Consider the following 21,384-nt stretch of genomic DNA (forward strand, 5'->3'; position numbering starts at 1 on the left):
TAAATTTATTTACTTTGAGAAAAAAAAAAAAGCTAAGTAAATGAATGAGTGTTTAGAAAATGGTATTTTAAACAAACCTATTATTTAAATCCTTGAGGTTTTCAATCTTATCTCAGTACTCACTGGCCAACTGAGAACCTCCTAAATTCAGTCTTGTTTATTATTCTGAGTTAGTTGAATCTCCATAAAGTCTACAGTGAAACACACAAGGACACAGACTGCTTCAGGCCCCACACCCAGCCAGCATGAGGGAGGCCATTTATTGTCTCTAAAAGAAAACAAAAGACACTGTGTTTTCTTTCTCTTTTATTGCAACCCGTTGAAGGTCAAAAGATTCACAGAAATATAGAAACTACAAACTGGATGAATTTCCTTTATCCACTCAAAAAGACATTAAAGACAAAAGACCAGAATTTTCCACTACCACAATATATTTCATATAGTCTTTATTCTGAAAATACTGTTGACATTTTAGAGAGGATAAAAAGCCCTGCGTTAAACATGTTCACATATATTTATGACATTCTAAGCAAAAAAAGAAACTTTAGATTGCCCAGGAAAAAGTTCATTTTAAGCCTTATTTCAAAGTATCTAATGAGAACACATTCAACAACCATCACAGGATCATTCAAGGTGATGTTTTCTTGGTTGCTTTTGAGATTAGTGCTTTGAGGCTGGATATGGTATTTCTACAGATTCCTACAAATGCACCAAAGCAGTTTTCCAGGGTATGATGCATCTGGCTTTCCGGATTCATCGCCATCTTAAAGAATAAGTGCAAGCCCCCACCCCACCCCACCCCCCAGGCTAAAGCATGTTATAGTGCTGTACTTCAGATTCAAACAATGCAACATTTCAACAAAATCAATTATACACTTTCAAAACCATTTGACAACCAAACTGTAACACTCCCAAGATTATTACAACTTTGAACTGAAATGGCACCATCTATATCATTGATGGCTCTCCCCTCTTCTGTCTTTTTAACTATTTAAAATATAGTGTGACATATATAAAAATTAAACTTTTGCTTATTCACTCAAGCTATTACTATACATGTCGTCTTATAAATTAGTTTTGGATTAAAAACCAGTTAAAATATTGTGAATTAAGATATTTTTCAGTGGTGGGGAAATGAATATGAAGACGATACAGTTGGATGTGTAAGAAGAATTACAATTTATTAATAGCAAACAGCTTTTTTTATTACATAAATTTTATTCCCTTCAAATTAAATTAGTAACCCATTTAGTGATGGAAAAAATACTTTTGGTGCTTAGCGACTAGATTTTCCAAACTGACTGGAATTAAAAGCAAAAACATGCCACATCAGAAACATGTTGACATGATCAAAGGAAATAGTTGTTTACATAAAAAGAGTTATTATAAATAAGTGAATGGTACTTGAATGTAAAGCTATTTTTCACTTCTTACAGCTAGTATCATTTTAGCAACACTGGGACTTCTATAAAGTGAAATTCAAATCTGAGTATATCTGTTAAAGACCAAAAAAAAAAAAAAAAAAACAATTATGTCCACATTGAGAAAGAATAAATAGCAAACTCACAAGTCAGGGTTTTGTATATCTAACTACTGTGAAAGATAATCACGCTTTAGCTTAAAAAGGCTCCCTGCTGTCTTGATTATAAATCAAGACATAGGAAAGGTTATTATGAGCCTGAGTCCCTACTATGAATTAATTGTAAAGATGTGTGAAATCAAAACGTATATTCATTTACTAATAGGTATTGCCTAAACTGAAAGCTGGACATCTTTAATTAAACAAAGAAATGCTTATTTCTGACAAGTGTAAACAGAATCTTAATGAAAAGATTTTCTAATTTTTCTTCTAAACTCATACATTAACCAGCAATAGATCTTTGCAATAGCATAAGAACTATTGAAAAATATAACATGCACATCTCCAAAAAACCTGTTCTAAAGCCCAAAGCAAAGCAAAAAGAAAAAAAAAAAATCAATAGAAAGATTGTCTACTTATATCTCATTCATTAATCTTCTATTAATGTGACTAGCCCCGAATCTCAGAAATATACTTTCATAATTACCAAATTAACAAAAATAATTAAATGATCTGTACAGTTTTTTTTTTAAATAACTGCACACTATTAATTACACTGGTGACTTTAATGTGAATAATGCTAAGATTAGTTCCAAATATCATTAAAATATCTGGACCAGTTACTATCCGTGAAATAAAAGCTAATACAATGTTAACGTAAAACTCAAAATACTCAGTACTCCAGAGAATTTGGTAGAATAGTGAATAATTAACTTTTGTGAGCTGGCCAGCGGGTTTCAGATCGCGGACTCCACACGGAAACTTCACAGAAGGCCCTGCTCTCTCTAGTCCCTAAGCTGCCCACTGGACGGCAGGTGGGGAGCCCCTGGGGACGGTGTGCTAGGGGGAGTGGCAGGGGAGGGCGGGGCCTGGAGAAGGGCCCGTGTCAGAAAATGACCAGGGAGGAAGTGCGTGCATGTGTGTGTGTGCACGTGTGAGACAGGATGAGAACCGACACCCGTGGATGTGCTTGAAATCCTGAAACGCACTAGTTCTCAGGCTTCTAATTAGTGCCACCTCACTCCCCTCTGGTCACCATCCGCAGAACTGCACAATTCTTTCTCATCAAATAAGAAGGCAGTTGCCTTCATTTGGGGGCATCTCCAGTGGCAGTAATTAGAAGCTCAAAATAATGGATCCTTTTTGTTTTTGTTTATTCTACAGTTAAACAAAATTAGAGAAATAAGCCTTTGAACTTAAAAACTAAAGGTCTGTGCCTGTCAAAATCTTTCATTTTTAAGACAAAAAGACCAGCTCACCTGGGAACAAATAGCAACTGCACTGACGCTATGCAGTATGCAAACGAGACGCGGATACACACAGGCGGGGGTACACAGCGGGGACACAGCACAGTCGCGACCTCGGCCGGGGCACCTGCCCCAGCTCCGCACCCTAGGAGGAGGCGGCCGACACGCCGGGTGTCCAGCCCATCTGGTAGGCCCTCTCCAGCGTCCTCTTGCAGTCCTGCAGGACGGTGCTGAAGGTGATGTGCGGGTACTGCTGCACCAGCTGCTCCACCGTCACCTCGTTGACCTGCAAGTGAACAAGAGCTGCCGTCACACACAGGCACCAGGACCGCCCCTCGTCCTTCTCAGCAGCTCCAGCAAGTGTTTGCTGGGAAGACCTGCCCTAAGTACTACATTCTACGTGGTGCTAGGTAGTACTAAGTTCTACGTAGTACTAAGCACTACTAAGTTCTGTGTAGTACTAAGTAGTACTAAGTACTAACTAAGTAATACTAAGTTCTATGTAGTACTAAGTTCCACGTAGTACTAAGTACTATGTTCCCCCTACGTTTGTTTTTTTTTTTTTTTTAAAGATGTAAGGTATCGGGAGGTTAGCGCTTTCTAGGAGTATAAATGAGCTGAAGTGTGTCCGTTGAAGGGTGAGTGCCTGGGAGGGGAGGCAGCATGAGACACTCTCATGTACCTCTGACTCTGCCACCCACCTGGCAGCTTTTTTAGGAGAGAACCATAGACTGCCGGAGAGGATGCACGGGACTCTGAATAGGAGTGCTGGGCAAAATGTTTATTTTTCTTCCCCTTAAATGTTAAGGTCCTGGCAAACCTCAGGTCCCTTCGTGGAAAAGGGCTGAAAATGTGAGGAATCAATCACTAAAACATACATGGCTGGCAGGTCAGAGATGGCCCCAATAGACCTTAACCATCAAAGACACCACCTTGATTCTTGATTAGACAAGGCAATCAGACAGGCCTAATTAAAACTAACACCTTTTCAATTGCTGTGCTGTGAAGGGATTAATTTGTCAATTATTTTTAAGCTGATTGCAGTTCATATCACAAAAGCAGACAGCTCCCTTCATCCTTCAGATAAATAAATGATTAACCTAAGAACCGCAACTTTTAGCTTGCTTTATTTAAAATCTTTATCGAACACTTCGGCATTTTCAAATACAATAATGTTTCATTTATATTGAATAAGCTGGTCTGCAAGAAGGTTCTGCTGAGACACGTTTTTGTGCTTCCTTTCCATGTCTGTCCACTACTGAACAGATCAGGACCATCAGGAAAAACCTCAAACAATATCAGACCCTTGCAATTTGCTTTGAAAGCCAGCTTGGGAGTATGCTGACCATGACATTAAGTCCTCTGCACTTTTCTAAAATAACATGGTGTTTTGTTAAACTATGTTACATGTAGTATTTGTTAAATTCAGAGTTGATATTTCCACATTGCACTGATGATGCTTATTTTTTGTCAGAATTTCTATTCAAGACTTTCTTGTACTGAAATCAACTGTCATTCCAAATTTAACCAAGCTATGCAGTTCAATCTGTGTTACAATGTATGACTTTTGTTTACAAAAACATGAAGAAAATGATTTTGAATAAAAAGAAACACTGATATACAAATCAGAATTGAGAATATCAACTGCTGACCTTATAAGGATTTCTAAGCAATGTAACTTTTTTAAAAATTGAATTCTACCTAAGTCTAGCTTGAGCTGAGTCTGCTTGGATCAGTAACTGACAAAGTCTTGTGTCACCTAGCTGTGCTCGTCTCTCCGGTACATCTTTGATATTATCCAATCACCTGACCTAATGTCAAGTTATCAAGCTGTCCAAGTCCTTTCTGGCCTCAGGACCTTTGCACCTGCCATTCTCTTTATCTGGAATACTTTTAAAGCCACCTCCCCCTTAAGAACCCCCTTCCCATGGCTAGTCCTCCTCATTCTCAGGTCAGTGTCATTTCCCCAAGGAGCTTCGATCGTTGCCCTCAGCCTGCTTCCCTCCTCAAATCAGGCGAGGCTTCCAGGTTATTCTCTCTTCCAACACTGCCTACTTTTTCTTCATAGTACCTTCAAAAGTCAGTTTATAATTGCTTTATTTAATGTCTGCTCCTGTTCCAATGTAAGATCCACAAGAACCATGATTGTTTTGTCATTCATGAGCCAGACTAACTTCTTAGTGAACGAAGGAGAAAACAATAACTACAAACGAAAAACAGAAACCCAAGAGCAAAGCGCTGCCAGACACTAATGCACTACTGACCAAGACCAGCAACTTCCCCAAGAACCATCCTCAGCGCAGGGACTCGCTCCTTCAGGGAGCATCCCCTGGCCACGCCAACCCTCGGCGCAGGTGCGCTGGGCACTCCTGCTCTGAACCCATGGCAGCACCTGCAGGCCTCTAGCTTCAGTGCCCTCACACTGCTCCAGTCATCTCTCCACTCGACTCTCCTCTACCTGAACCAAAGTCTGGGTACCAGACACTGCCTTTTGTCTTTAATAAGACTACAGAGTTGTGTACAAAGCAGAGAAGCAACGTGGCGACTATAGTTGACCTTGGAGTCAACCAGGCACAGGTCAGAATCCTGGTTTCACTTCAAAATTTGGTTTCCTCAACTGTAAAAACAGGATAAAAGTACCGATGTCATAGGATGTTACAAGGATAAAATAATATGCCTAACAGTGTGACTGACATAAAAAGTCCTCAAATGCTGGTTCCTATAGTAGAGCTGATGTTCAATAAATGATCATTTACTGAATCAATTAATGCTATGGCAGGGTGACCAGTTCTCTACAGTGATGTTCAATATTGTTCAACTTCTGAGATATTTCAGAAATAAACCTTGATAACTTACTCCTTGGAAGAAAAGTTATGACCAACCTAGACAGCATATTGAAAAGCAGAGACATTACTTTGCCAACAAAGGTCCAGCTAGTCAAGGCTATGGTTTTTCCAGTGGTCATGTATGGATGTGAGAGTTGGACTGTGAAGAAAGCTGAGCACCGAAGAATTGATGCTTTTGAACTGTGGTGTTGGAGAAGACTCCTGAGAGTCCCTTGGACTGCAAGGAGATCCACCCAGTCCATGCTAAAGGAGATCAGCTCTGGGTGTTCTTTGGAAGGAATGATGCTAAAGCTGAAACTCCAGTACTTTGGCCACCTCATGCAAAGAGTTGACTCATTGGAAAAGACTCTGATGCTGGGAGGGATTGGGGGCAGGAGGAGAAGGGGATGACAGAGGATGAGATGGCTGGATGGCATCACTGACTCGATGGACATGAGTCTAAGTGAACTCCGGGAGTTGGTGATGGACAGGGAGGCCTGGCGTGCTTCGATTCATGGGGTTGCAAAGAGTCGGACACGACTGAGCGACTGAACTGAACTGAACATTAGCTATCACCACAGGGTAAGAAGCAACCTTGATAATATACTTCATATATAAGAAGAATCTATCTTAATGCTCTCTGGAGAAGAGTCCAAAACTTTTCTTAGTAACACAGTCTGGGTTTTCAACAGCCACTTTTAGGAAACCCTCCCTTTCCTTTACCTGATGTTCCCCCCAGGCTGTGGGTGAGGTTACTTTCTTCCCTGCTTCCACAAATAAACTTAGAAGGAGGCCGGTCTCACTCAGGGAGAGCTGAAGTCACCTGGCCGAAGGATTTTCAGAAAATCTCCCTCAAATGGCAGAGAAAGTAAATGTGGCCCAAATCACCTAGCATTCAAGAAACAACTAACTGAAAATAGCTGAAAAACAGAGGCAGGAGAGAAAACCTCTAAACCCACCATAAAGATGGGCTTGTCTTCTACAATACATCTTTTCTAATCATAGGCCTGTACAAAGTTTTACACCAAGGACTGACAGGCATTTTGTTCTGGAGGCCCAAGTTTTATAAAGATAAAGTATCACTGTGTGACAGCTGCTTTGCATGAAGAGAGAGAAAATTCACCTTAAGCGAACTTGATACATGAAGATACCGATTTATGAAGTACGTGAATTAGCTTCAGTTAGGGGTTAACTGTCGACTCTAGCAAAGACTCATGGTAGGGTTAATTTAGTCAGTCAGCTCTCTTAATGTGTTTTTATATCCCTGACTTACTGAAATTCAGCCTACCTTCTTCTGTTGCATAAAGCAAGGCCCACCTATAGCTGAGAATACACAGTGGGCTAGATTTCTGGCTTTCATAGGTTGTGGGTTAAAAAAGGATAGTCATCTGGTTTTGTGTAGCTGTATAAAAAATGCTACAGGTAATCCTCTGTGGACATAATGTGTCTTCAAAGCAGTCCGTTTGCTGTGCTCTGTAAACTCCAGAAAATAAAGCAGTAGGGGAAATGCAAATCCTCCATTTCAGGGCTTTGTTGGTAGACGCTATCCTGGGGAAATACATGTGTTCCCACTAGGGAGGGTTCTATCTTTTACTTATAGTGTCTCCTGGCGATAAGGTGTGACACATTTTATACTGAAGCTATTTTCATTTACTCCTCACAAGTATACACTATGCTCACCTCTTTGTATAGACTCCAAAAGCAGTTTGGTGCCTTAGAGAAAAAGTTGGGTGTAAGACACTGGGGCGGTCCAAATCATTTCAGCTCCTCAGGCCTACATATGTGTTTCTGTAGACACTTTGTCATGCACAGCTCCACTTGCTGGAATGAAGAGAACTATTCTCTGTTCCAACTCATAAAATGTATGTAACATAAAAACGGAACATGAAGATGAATTAAAAAAAATTTTCCCATGATCCTTGGTTGTCTGTTCTTAATTTCTTTTTCCTCTGCTGCAAACTATCAATGGCAATTTCTATATTACACATAAGATTTGAGAAATGCAGTGGATTGTCTCAGAGAAATACTCAGCAGTGTCATTTGGAGAAATTACTGTGATTAAAGGGGGAAAAAAAGCATGTACTACAGAGTTTTTTTTTTAAATGTAAGAAAAATTGGATTTTATAGTTCTCTCCAAAGACTGTATAACCATAATTTACATTTTTAAAATTATTATAACTCTTTTTAAGGTAGTAGCAATTTGTCTGGTATTTTAATCTATTTTGAGTTAACATCTATTAGCACTTTTTGAAAATGTGAGGCAAATTGCTGTGCTAATTAAGGTAAATCATACCACAGTTTCATCCTATCGCTGCTGCTACTAGAGAAGGGTGAGAAGAGACTGGTCAGGGTTTCTGAGATTCAGTTTAACCTATTTACCTAAACTATCACCTGTTCCTTCACCTCCTTATTGACGCTTATCCCAAGAAAATTCTAGAAAGTGTAAGATTAGGCCTAAATTATCTCCCCAATGATACCTATTGTTAAAAAAATACAATATCTGATGAAATCTGTTGAAGAAACCATTCATTTTAAGTTATTCTCATTTCCTCTTTGAGTCATGTTGTAAAATAGAATGTACTTCGTGTGTTGAGGGGAAATATTTGGCACCGGAGTATATTAAAACTACGCTTAAGAATATGACGACTTACTTAAAATCATTGTTTTAATGGAGAAAGTTTCCCTGAAAAAAGCGAACATTAGTCCAAAGCACCCCAACAATAAATGTGTTGCATTTTTCCTAGATCGTAAGCTCCTTGACAGCAAGGAGCACGTCAGTCATCTCCTTGTTTTCAGCCCTATCTGGCACATTCCCGTCCCATCAGAATATAAGCTCCTGCTTCTCCTCACTGCCAAGCCCCCAGCAGCGGGCAAGCGCCTGGCATGTAGTGAGTACTCAGTGATAACTGGCTGGCTGAGTGTTGCTCCATGAGTGTGTCCTGAGTAACTAGAGAGGCACGGAACAATACCGCCTCAGAAATGGTAGCGATAAGCTCACCTTGTACCCAGACTGTTTGGCTACAGTGGGGGCAGGCTCTAGGAGCTTGACATTACGGCAGCTCCAAACTCCTCACACACAAGGTGATTCCTGGTGCTCCTCTCCTTTCTCTTCTTGCCATCTGACTCCACTGGGTACCTCTGTCCTGACACACTTTGCCCGGGCTTCCCAACGCTTTTGCAAGGAGACCAAAGCAGCTCGTGATGGCGGTTCAGCATCACGAGCTGCTGCTTGCTGGCCATGTGGCCCCCAAGCGGTACCAAGGAAGTGCCGGGGATATAGTGCATCAGTCGCTCAGTCGTGTCTGACTCTTTGAGACCCCATGGACTGTAGCCCACCAGGCTCCTCTGTCCATGGGATTCTCCAGGCAAGAACACTGGAGCAGGTTGCCATGCCTTCCTCCAGGGGATTTTCACGACCCTGGGATCCAACCCGGGTCTCCCACATCGCAGGCAGATTCTCTACCATCTAAGCTGCCAGGGAAGCCTTAGGCTGTACTTCAGATGGACTGATGGCAGCCCTTCCTATTAGGGATGTGTGGCTCAGTACACTGGGGAGACAGTGCTGAGAAGCACGCTCTTGGTGCCTGGCTATGTGCAGGTTCCCAAAGTTTTGCAGAAACCCACGATTCACAAGGGTTCACACTTCAGTTTGCAGCACCAGGGCCACCCTGCTCAGGGTAGCAGACTCGGGAGGGCCCCACAGAAGACTCTGAAATCTTGGGACATTTAAGGCTCCTTCTGAGGTCACAGTTGTCTGGTGACAGGGGAACCGTGGACAGTGTCTGACTCAGAGCAATGCTATTTCCACCTTCTCATTGCTTGGGCTTCAGTACCTCTGCACGCCTTCACTGTTACTTGGGGCTCTTTTTGGGGGGTTGTTGGTGGTTGGTTGGTTTCATTGTCACAGTCATATTTGGCACTTAACGTCTCAGCTGTCCAGCGATCCCCATCCTTTGTGGCTGGTTTCATGGGTGACAGTGTTTCCACGGCCTGGGCGTGGGGGAAGGCTTCAGGCTGGTTGAAGCGCGGTCCATTTACTCCGCACTTATTTCTCCTACTGTCATATCGGCTCCACCTCAGAGCATCGGGCATTATATCCTGGAAGTTGGGGACCTCTGAGCTATTGCCATGGGCAGTACAGTCCCAAACAGGGAAAAATTCTCCCACTGAAACTGCCGCACGCTCCCCAAAGAGAAACACTGTATTCTCCCAGATTAGGTGCTCATGAGGTAGGATAGAAACCGAGAACATTTTTTTCTTCCTGGTTTATTTAGACAAAATACCTGAAAATAATTTATTTTTCATCCTAATGACCAATAAGGCAAAATGAAAGTACATCCCCATCCTAGTAAGGAAAGAGGAAAAATGTTCAGTGAGCATCTACCGTTTTCCAAGCATCTATGCATGAACACTGCTGGTTACAGATGAATCGCGCCTCAGACAAAATCAGCATTTCACGTGGGGTCATGGCTGGTGAACGCAGCCAGGATGGGAATCCGGACCCGCAACGCAGGCACTCTGGGCCCTTGGGCCGCCCCGCCCTGCATGCCACGCGGTGGGTGCACCAACCGTCTCACCAGAGCCTCGCTGAGCACCCTCCTAGTAAATGGTCACGGACGTTCATTTTCCAGGTGACATGGGATGACTGCGGGCTACTGGAACACGTTTCAAAGTCCTTTACGACCTCTTCAAAACGGCTGCTCTGCAGGAATGTGAATTCTAACGGATCTCCTTAATTCTAACGGATCTCCTTAATTCTAATGGCTCTCCGCTGGCCTGCAGAACATCCTGTTACGGAACTGTGGTTGCGTGAGACCCTGAGACATGGAGGAAGCATGATGAAGCTGTAGGACTGCCATGGGCCTTTGAGAAGGCCAGTGACCACCCCACACCATAACCCGGCATTCTCTCTCTGCAGTCTCCTGTCCCTGTGGGTCCCAGAGGCAGAGGGGCCAGCCTGGCAGGGACAGACCCCCGCCCTCCTGAGCAGAAAAGATGGACAACAGGGAGGGCAAGGCCTAAGAAATGCGTTCCAGGGCGTGGAGAGGCGGCTGTGGGCAGAACTGGGCAGGCCCTGACTTCCGCCAGGAGGGCTGGAAAGGGCTTTCCAAAATCGGGGGTGTCTGAGTGAACTTCGGAAGGACACAGAGGTATCAGCTTTGATGCTACATGCATGAAATACACGTGTATCATTCAGGGGAGAAAGGACATGTGCTCAAGAGTGAGAAGGGCACACTCATCTGTCCTTCACTTTGTAAGGCAACGCTTCTCCAGCCTGTCTCACAAATTCGACGGGGTAACTGAAGCAGGTTCTTCTCTACGATGGCACTGCTCTGAGCTTGATGTGGTGGTGGGGGAGAAAATAGGCCCCCCTGCCCCCCGTTTCTGTAGGCCGAAGAGTAAGGAGCCCCCAGGGAGCTCGGGAAAGCGTGGCAAACAGCACAGGGGCCTCCTGCCTCCTAACTCCGGCTCTCCCCCTCATGCTGGTCTGCCATCCCTGCAGACTCCCCGGGCATTGCCCCTCACTGCTCACAGCCCCGCAGGCTGACTCCCAGCAGCCTGGAGGCAGCGTGTGGTCTCCCAGGCAGTCAGGAGCGGCTCAGCTCCTGGGACACGTGCCGGCTCTCCCTGCGGCCTGGCGTTCGCCGGGTGCCAGCAGAAATCCTCGTGGGTGATGCAAATGCAAATGAGACCCAGTTGCTCTTTTGCCAAGTGCCCACTGGCCCCAAGATAGGCATGTACTAAAATGGATAAAATAAGGGGGACGGGAATTTAGTAATACTTCAAATTTGCATGTCAGTGAGATGAGTCATCTAAGTGCAGTGTAGAATACTTTACATCGGCCACTAAGGACAGAATGAGAGGGCGGGCCACACAGTGATTTTTCTCTTCAGGACCTGCACTGCCGACCATGTGTACCGGCTCTCCGCAGGGCGGTGGGTGTTCTCATGATTCTGTTTCCCTCCTTTGCAGCAGGACACCCATGGCCCTGTCTGGGTGACTCGCCACTTCTGGCCGGCGCCACCTATGACCAGGGCAGGGAGGCCTGGGACGCCAGGAACTGGACGCTGCTTCTACGGTCTCTCCCCTCATCTGTTTCCCTGGGGCTGCAAGCCGAGCTTCCCAGCAGTCCAGCAGCTCAACAGACAGGAGAAGGCTGTGGGAGGACCCGCAGCGAAGGGAGAGGCTGGGGAGGACTGCGGGAGGACTCTGAGCATGAGCAGACGGTGCCCGCGTCTGCAGGCAGTCACGTGCCTTTCCACTCCGCTTCCTTTCTCAGCCAAACCAAGGTCTCTCTCCGAACCCCATGGCGACTCATACATAACAAATATCAATCTGTGTTTCCCGACGTGTGATGGATTCAACTATGTCAATGATCCCCCCCAAAAGAGAATTCATTTAAGAGGTCTCTGGGCTTCAGCCTCAGCAGCCGCCAAAGAACTCCAGGGACAGTTTTATCCCAGAAAGTCTCGTGCAGTTACTGAAACTAGGGGATAACTAAGAACATCCAGAATACCGCACACACTGCTTGGGCGATCTTGTTATGTAACTCATAGCGGAGGCATGCTAAATCAAAGTAATTAACATGAACACGTTCTGTCCGCGGAGACTAAGGGGAAACAGGTGTTCAGCCGAGAAAAAACATTTCTCAGTGGATTTCCTACGAAGTCAAAATGTCTCAGGTTTAACTCACAAAAATTTTTAAGTTAAAAAAAGAAATTAAACTGTGTCTGCAACCAAGAATACAAACAAGAATACAGTGGTTCCCGGTCCAAGTGCTGATTAGAACTACCTAGGGAACCTTTGAAAAAGTCTCAGTGGCCCAATCATATCCCAGACCAAATGCATGCCAGTCTTGGAGGAATGGGACCCTGGCATAAGTATGTTTTAAAGCCCCTGGAAGATTTCAGGGTGAAAAGCTCAGGTTGATTGACGAGATCCCAGAGACACAGGAGGTGGCCACCTGACCTTCCCAACATCTCATGGAGGGAAAGAGTTCCCTACACCCAGCTCACACAAGCACCCAGAGCTTTCTCAAGGACCACGCACGAGGCGGGAGGAGAGGGCGCACATGCCTGAGCGTCTGATATAATCTTAAGGAGAAAATGACTATCTTATTGGAGTCTAAAAACCACCCGCTAAATACATGTGTTTACAGGCCACCCTTAATGCACTAGCCTCATGCACGAACCTCATGCCAAGAGCCCAAGGCCTTCGAGGATGTATTTTTTTATACAGAGGTAAGAAATATTACTCTTGGGTGGCAAAAAAACTCATCCCCAAATCCCAAAGCATAGAAAGAGAGACACTGAGGATGCGATGAGCCTGACAGGCAGGCTCACAGATTCACTCAGCTCGGCCAGATGCAGTCTCTCCACCCAGAATCTGCGACGGTCGGAAGTGCTCTGCTCAGTCAGTATCACAACAGGCCTGGCTTCATGCTGTCTCTTTCTCGGGAAATGTGGGTTGCCTGTCAACACTAGCGTTGCTTCCACTCACCTGAGTTAGCACGGCGAGAAAGCTACAAGGTATCTGGAAGAGCGGGGATCACAGAAACGCCTGCAGCGCTAAGTGAGAATGGGGGCTCACCGACCTGAAGCCTCTGATTAGAGACCAGGGCGACGGGCGTCCAGCAACTAGATCGTCAGAGAGAAACAGCAGCGGCGTTTTCATTCCCTGTTCCACCGAGCGAGCCTCCACCCAGAAGCATGTTTCAAACCAAGTGGAGACTTCAGGTGTAGTCTGGGATAGGATGTCCTGAGGCTGCAAACCTATGGTACTGACCCATTGTGCAAGGCTGTGCATCGTTTGTACAGATTTGCACATGCGGCACACGTAAGAACAATCCTGACATGTGTGGGACGCCTGGATGGACAAAGCCACTGGGGAAGACTTGGTGGCCCCCTAAAAGACTACTTGAGAAAACCTGGGTCCTAAGAGGATAATTAATAAACATCATCACTGAGGGAGCAGTGAGTGTAACATATTTACGGGAACACATCTGTGTGTTTCTAAATTAAACTTGCACAAGTTAAGCTGAAAAACACAATTGAGAGAGAAAATGCTCAGAACCTAAAATTATGTTTTCTTTTGTGCTTAACGGCTTTCTTGATTTCAATTTTTATTTTCTTACATAAAGCTTTAGGGTGATGGTAATCACTAGTGGACACCTGATTAAAAATAAGAAATCTTTCTAAAACTGAATTTCCAGGAGGTAGAATTTATGGATTTGACCTGTTTCCTAAAATAAATTTATTAGCAGCAAAAATTTCTTCTGCATAAACAAGCGACAGTTTTGCCTTTCAGAAGAGAGGCTCTACCTGAATCAGAGCAGTTCAGGGTTAGGCTCTGACAGGTGTGAGTCTCATCATACCGCAGATGTCTGAACTCCATCCTTGACTGACCTGGGCCCCCGGGGCAGCCCTCAGAACCCCCCAGCTACAGGGAACTGGTACTAAATCCAAGGTGTCATCTTTCTTACTCACTTATTTATTCCCCTGTCTGAAAAGTGAAAGTGAAATAGATACTTTTTCATTTTCTGTCAAATGATTCAGAAGCAATGGGATCTAATGGTTTTCAAACTTGCTTTTGGTTGTATGATACTTTTCTGCAAACCAAAGTAGTAAATAAGTAAACAAATCAAATAGATAAGCCAAGCAGATAAAGCAGTCAAACTGGGGTCACTGGGGCTGCTGTTAGGTGCCGGGACAGGCCCTCTGGCCTCCTAGCCACCCTGTCATCCCTAAGAGGCTCGCAGGCACCTCCTCGGGACCCTGGGGCCGCACAGAGCACAGGGGGGGGACAACCGCAAGGCACCTGTCTGCCGTCCACTGCGTGTTCGTTTAGCATCTGCTACGCACCAGCCACTGTGGCAGAGCCTGGCTTACAGCACAGGCTAGGACCACACGGTCCTTCCATCCTTAGGAGGAGGGCATCCTGGGGATGAGGGTGGAAGAACCCACCACCACCAGAAGCAAGGGCTAACACGCATGACTTTCTTCATGGAAGGAACCTACAGGCACCGACTCCCTTAATCCTCCCAACGGCCCTCAGATGGGTGCTGCTCTCATGCCCACTTTACGGATAGGGGAATGCAGGCGCAGAGAGGCAGCCTGGGAGGAGGCAGCAGGAGCCTGGCGCCACGTGGGTGCAGCTGCTCGGGGATGGAGCGAGCTGTGGACAGGCAGGCAGAGAGCGGAGTCAGTGAGATGGAAGTCACTGTCGCGCCTGTGGTGTGGAAAGACCTGTCGGGGGTGGTGAAAAGTGTCCACAGTCGGTCCTTTCCGGGAACTGAACCATCGAGTGCCGGAAAGACAAAACTGCAAGGAGCGTCGCCGAAAGCCACGAGAGACCAAAGCGAGGTTCTTCGCGCAGAAGAAACAGAATTTCTGGCACCCGGATGCCACTCTGCCTGCCCATTTACTTGTCTGTCTTCCCCAGCGGGCTGCAGGCTCCATGGGCCAGGAACTCTGACCTCGTTCATTGTTTTTTTCTGACCTGTCCCCTGTTACAGTTACTGGAACATAGTAAGGAGCCCAACAGATGCTTTTTGAATGCACTGATAAAATAATATAATAAACATTGGAAGCTGGGGGAGGAAACTGAGGCTTTCTCCTGAAAAACTACTTGCCCAGACATGGTAGGCCCCGGTAGCCTGGCGCCGAGTGGCTGGGTTTCGGGAGGCAGGTTGGGGGCCCCCTTCCAGGGACCCGCAGACCCCCCAGTCTCTGGAGTGTCGGCAGGCGGCCCTCATTTCTACTTTTCGAAGTGAGAGGCTTAGGAGTGCTGGGGTCAGAGTTCCTGTAGGAACTCCCTGTTAATCTTTTTTATTTCTACATCAGAAAAAACCAGTATGATCCTCCAACCTTAACTCTTTCTTGTAATTACTTAAGCCAAATCAGAGTTCCAAGGAGATTATTTACTGCAAAGCAATGATGCTTCAGGCAAACTCCAACATAACGTTCTATTTACCCCGCAGCCTTTGGGGAACAGCAGGCCTCCTCTTTCCTCCTTTAAGGAAACATTTCACCATGCATCAGTCCCACAAAAGGAGTAAGTAAGACACCGCAGCTACTTGCCCACCCCCCAAAAGATTCCAGGGACACGCGGTCTTCCCTGAAGAAACACACCAGCCTGGAACTGACGGGCGGTCTGACTTGCCGAGCCCTTACTCTCTCTGTTCACAAGAAAGGACTTAGCCCTGAAGGTCTCGAGGTTTCGTCCTCCATATGTTTGACCGTCATTTAATGGATCCTAACTAGCAGCAGCAGCAGCTATTCACAAAACAAATTAAAAAAAAAAAAAGTTGTTGTCTGAATCTCAGGGGCCTAGGTTTTCTTTGTAAGATCTGAGCATGTGAATTTATATTCATGGCTAGAATATATGAACTGGGCAGTTCACATCATGGTTAAATATCCGATTCCAGGGCAGCCATGTACATACGCGAGTCAATAGTAACAGTCATGGTAGCTGACATTACACACTTACAGACTGCATGACCTTAGGCTAAGTCCTTCATTGAAGTATCTCATATAATCTCATAACCATCCCGTGGGGCAAACACGATCCCATTTTTCAGATGGTAAAACAGGCTTTTAGAGCTTAAGCTGTCGGAAGCCCCACAGACAGTCAAGCGAAGGGTGAAGAATTTGGAAACCTAGCGGGCTGCCTCCAGCGCTCACCAGTGTGACCTCTGTGAGGTCCTGCAGCAGGCTCTCCTGCTTTATTAAACACCAGAAAGGCCTTCAGTGACTGCTCGGGAGAACTTCAGGCGAGGAGGGCTGGGAGAGGCGGAGATGGGGCCTTGGCTAAAATGAGTGGAGAGATAACCTCTGAATTTCAGCTGATGTTTTTTCCCCGTTTCAATTACCAGGGATAATCAGGAGAGGGCTGTAAAAATGTGTTTTAAAGTGCTCCTGTGTGGAAATCACTGGGAGAAACTGTTTTATCAGCAAAAGGAACAAGATGCTGATACTTCAAGCGAAGGACTCGAGTTCGGATTTTAGAGCCCCAACCACACACAACTCTCCGATTTTCACATCCGCTCTTGGAGCACATGGCCCGGCGGGCAGCTTGGGGAACAGATACGTCTCCCATGACCACCCCATCTGATACCGTCAGACCGCTCCCGCCTTGTCAGGGGAGCACTTTGTTTTGTTTTCTTTGATAAGGCATCCATTTGCGATCTTAAAATCCTGGCTCCCGGCAACCTGGAGACAGCTGTGGACACGCGTGGGCAAGGGCAGCGCCCGCAGGTACACGCTGTTTCACGGCTGGACTGCTACCCAAACAGTCCTGGACACAGGGCCCCGCAAATCATTTTTCCCCTAAACTGATTTTTCCAGTTAGTTCTGTGTATTAGTTACAGAGTCCTATATTATTTTCCCCGTAGGGCTTTCCTGCTCATGGCTCCTAAATAAGCTGATGAAAACTCCATTTTCTCTGCAGAAATCTTTAGGCTGTTGAGGCTTTCTCTTACCATAATTACTTCCTGAAAAAAAAACAACGTAGTGGTCAATTCCTCCTGAATATTTTTACATTACATTGGCCATGCAAAACTTGGCTCTTGATATTTTAAGGTTGCAAAGCAGATTCCTGGCTTTAAGAAGCTGACTGGTCTCCCTTACTTTCTTCCTGCATTGACTGCTCATTGATTTGATTAAATCTCTCCACAATTTCAATGAGAGAAACCCTGTGTGAAAACAAGGATTTCTTATGACCTGAAGAAATCATCCCTTATTAAAAGAGATCATCTGTTTCGCTCCTCAACTAAGCACTTCAGGAATGAGGGCAGGTGAGGAGAAAGGTCTTGGCAGTGGCAGTTTGATGAGAAATGAATTAATTTGATTATTTCCATGGTGTGTGGATCAATAATAGTCAGCCTCTGGCCTCAAGGCAGCTGGATAATCAATAGGATCACAGAGGCAACTCTCCTCCCCCAGCAGCCTCTCTGATCTTTTTTTGGGCGGACTCTTCACGCCTGTGTAATTCTAATTTATGTCAACTAGAAATCAAAGAAATTCCAAGAGGCTTTGGTCAGAGGACATCGGGGTGGACCTTTCAGAATCTATTTATGTCTGCTCCTTAAGTCGGGTGGCCCCCGCGGCCCTCCTGGCGCCCCTATGGGCCGAGGCGAGGCGGCTTCCCTGCAGAAGGGCTGCTACCTGCTCTGGGCAGAAGCGCACAGTGGGGTGAACGGGGGCTCCCCACCCCCATCGAGGACTCCGCAGACACGTGAGCGCCAACAAGCATTTCCAGCCAAGCGCTTTGCCAAGAGTGGCTCCCTCAATAATGTTCTTTAATGCTACCCCAGACGCTGGCATTTTCAAATCAAATGAACAGTGTATAAAATTAGTTCTGCATGAAGTTACAGAAAAAGAAAAAAAATATAGAAAGTGAAAGGGAGCTTTTAAAAGCTCCAGAATTTCTTCATCCAACTGCTTTTCACAAGGGTTTGGCATTTGAGAATTGCTACATTTATGATGTTATTCGCTGCTCATAATTCAGGCCCTCTGTCTCCAAACTTCTGTATTAACACACGTTGCAGAGGTTTCCACCGCGACATTTTATCACGGAGGTTTCCCAAACCAGCCGGCCTGCCTCTGGCCAGGTCTGGTTTCTCAGCCAACGCCACGCCACTGGGCTCCCTTGCTTTTCATCAACCTTGTTACCCCAAACATTTTTCATTAACCTTGAACACTGCATTTCCATTGGCCCTACAGCTTTCCCAGGAACTTTTTTTTTTTTTCGGTCCTTCTTAGTTTTGTTCTCCATCCAAACTGCCATGTAAGAAGTGAGGAAAATACCACATTATTAGAAGACACAGATCTGAATAGAATCTAGAATTCACTGAAGTTGTGAAAACGACTTCTATGACCAAAGCCACTGACTGTCTATAATTGCGGAAAGCAGAAAAAAACATATTGCTCTTATTAGAGAGTCCCGTTGGTTATACAAGTAGTTTTAACTAAATCACCAAATAAATGCGTGTTAAGTTGATAGGTGATTTCGGGTCAACTCTAATTCCCAAGGTCAAGTAAGCCTTTGAACAGTCTTTAAGAATATAAGTTCACCCCAATTCATCAAAGCCGTCTCACACAGCGTTTTCTTCTCTGCGCTCTTACAATGCACTGAAGTTTAAGGGATTAAGTGGCGTCGGCTTCAAACCCAAAGTAATGCCTCTAACGTGCTTATCCATCCAGCAATCAGAAAAGCTACTCACACAGGGGCTTCTTAATGTGCTTCCTAATTTTACAAGCACAAGGGGAAAGCTGCATTTGTCTAACGACCGGAGGACTGCTTCCTAGGAGTCACCCATTGCTGCCAGACAAATTTACTGCTGTTGAGTTTAGACTGCTTTCATCTGCAAAGGATACATTTTCTCATCTGTTCTTTATCTAATGAAAGCGTAAGGAAGAGAAACACTTTTTCCCCCCTACAACAGGTAACAGTGCATTTTGTTATTTAATTCTTCAAAAGCTCAAGTGAGGGGGCAAAAAAAGCAGACATTTTTAAAGTATAGCTTCCGAATCAAATATAAGTGGCCCCGAGTGAAAGAAAATAGAATCGGGTTTCAGCATTTCAGAAAAGCCCAGGATTGCAGAGCACCAGCCCTGGGACGCACAGACGTGATGAAGCCCATCCGTCTCCAGATCAGGAAGCCCACCGACCGCAGGCCTGCCAGCGGGGCTGGCTGTGGAGGCCAGGGGCGTCTCTCTGCCCCCGCCTTTGGTTCCAGTTGGTATGCAGAGAGGGGACAGAGAACTGAAGAAGCTTCCAGGGGCTAGCAGCTTAGATTAAGGTACATGGAGACGAGTGAGAGGCCCACATGAACTTCCTTCCTCCTGTCTTTGCTGGCACAGAGGCCCATGCAGAGATGGACAGTGGTTCGTTGCATCCTCAACAGAACTTCACTGTTTCCGGTTTCGGTTCTAATATCCTTTCCTTCACCATTTTTCTTCTTTCCTTCTTTTTGCTTTCCTGCCTGTTTGAATTGTTTCATCTTTAACTCACCTTTGTCCCCCACTGCAAATCTATCTTTAGCCTTATGCCTGGATCAGTAAGTTGATTCCAAATACACTATCCCTCAGAGGCATCAGTTTCCCTTCATAGAGTGTGTTTAATATGCAATTATTGATCTATTTATGTAGAAATAATAATCTTAAAATTAAGTGAGGGAAAAGTGAAATGGCAACATCTTTGAGTTCATGTCTTTCCTCTTTCTAAAGATATCCTTTCAACAACGGGATAGCAGGCAATGCAATTTTTTCTCATTTGCAAATTCAAAAATCAAGACCCAGGTTAGTATAATATTGTTAAGAATAATTAACATTAAGCATTTTATATATGACAAGCATTACTCTGAGGGCTTGATATATGTCCACTTATGTAATTACAGCATTTCCACAAGACGGTACAGTTATTATCCTTGTTTTACAAAGGAGGAGACGGAAGCACTCAGAGGTTAACCTGTCCGAGCCGACACAGCTAAGTGCGGAGCCCAGACCTGCACCTCATCTCTGGCTCCAGAGTCCACGTCCTCAACTGCTACCTTTGGTTCTTTGCTACTCACATACTCCTTTGAGTCCTGATAGAAATTTAGAATCTGGAGATGGACAGTATAATAGAAATGCGGAAGACAGAACACTCACACTGGATTTCCATCCAACTAAACCAACCAGCAGGCTCAGCTCAGTCGGTAAAGAGTCTGCCTTCAGTGCAGGCGAGCTGCGTTCCATCCCTGGGTCAGGAAGATCCCCCGGAGAAGGAAATGACAACCCACTCCAGTACTCTTACCTAGGAAATCCCAGGGACAGAGAAGCCTGGTGGGCTACAGTCCATGGGGTTGCAAAGAATTGGGCACGACTGAGCGACTAACACTTACTGACTTAAATCAAGCAGCAGGCTTTTAAGTGCGAGGCTCTACGTGTGCTTTGTGTGTGGTGTGGAAACTTCTTGCGTCCTCACAGAACCTCCTGTGTTTTGCCTTAAGCCTGAGGACACCAGCCGGCTGGGCTGGGCTGGCTACAGTGGGCTGGACTGTGACAGCCCTAATTTGGACGAATTTGGATTTATGCAGAAAAGGATCCTTCCACTTACTGAAAATTGGCAAAATGCTGGTCAGCAAATATGTCTGAAAGGATCTTCTGAACTAACTGGAGTATAAATTCAGCTCCGAAGAGGGTGCTGATCTCAACAGGTCTAAAGAGCCCGGGCTAGAAACACGGTGACTTTCGCCAAAGGTTGTGGGCACGTGGATCCAGTTTTAAATGCTTACCTTTCCCTCTCCTTGCTTAGGGAATTCATGTGCAGCAATTCCTTCAGGCAGAAGCCAAAGAGTTCTGCTGTCACTGTTCAGGGTTTCTAGAATACTCTGCCTGCTATGGATTCTTTCACTTGTTTTAAAAGGAGTCATTTTGAAGTGACAGGGTTAGTAGCAGTGTTAAGTTAGTTAGTAGTGAAATTTAAGAGAGACTTGCCACCCTGGGGTCTCCACTGTTGCTCAGTAATAAACTCAGTCAGCTTTCTAGGCTGGGCTGAGTATATAAAATCTCTCTAATCATAACTAACTGGAGAGGTCTGGTGTAAGTTTGGATTGTAAAACATCTGGAAAAAAGAACTAGGTCAATTAACAAAACTGACAAAGCGCACAGAGAATTTGGGCCATTCTTATTTGTCCCCAGATTTGCTACATTTAGAAAATACACGTCCTTTGAGAGGCATCTATATTTAG

At 45.2% G+C, this 21,384-nt stretch overlaps 1 protein-coding gene across 1 annotated transcript in view; it reads right to left on the minus strand.

Annotated features, from left to right (window-relative positions):
• Positions 1–293: 293 nt before the first annotated feature.
• The window catches only part of FBXL17 (F-box and leucine rich repeat protein 17), a 527,341-nt gene continuing 506,250 nt past the window's right edge, over positions 294–21,384 (minus strand). The window contains 1 exon segment of the mRNA XM_070373201.1: positions 294–3,112. Coding sequence (XP_070229302.1) covers positions 2,972–3,112 — 141 coding nt within the window. The 3' untranslated portion in view covers positions 294–2,971.

The sequence above is a fragment of the Bos mutus genome, chromosome 7 (assembly GCF_027580195.1).
Source record: "Bos mutus isolate GX-2022 chromosome 7, NWIPB_WYAK_1.1, whole genome shotgun sequence".
NCBI classification, from domain to species: domain Eukaryota; kingdom Metazoa; phylum Chordata; class Mammalia; order Artiodactyla; family Bovidae; genus Bos; species Bos mutus.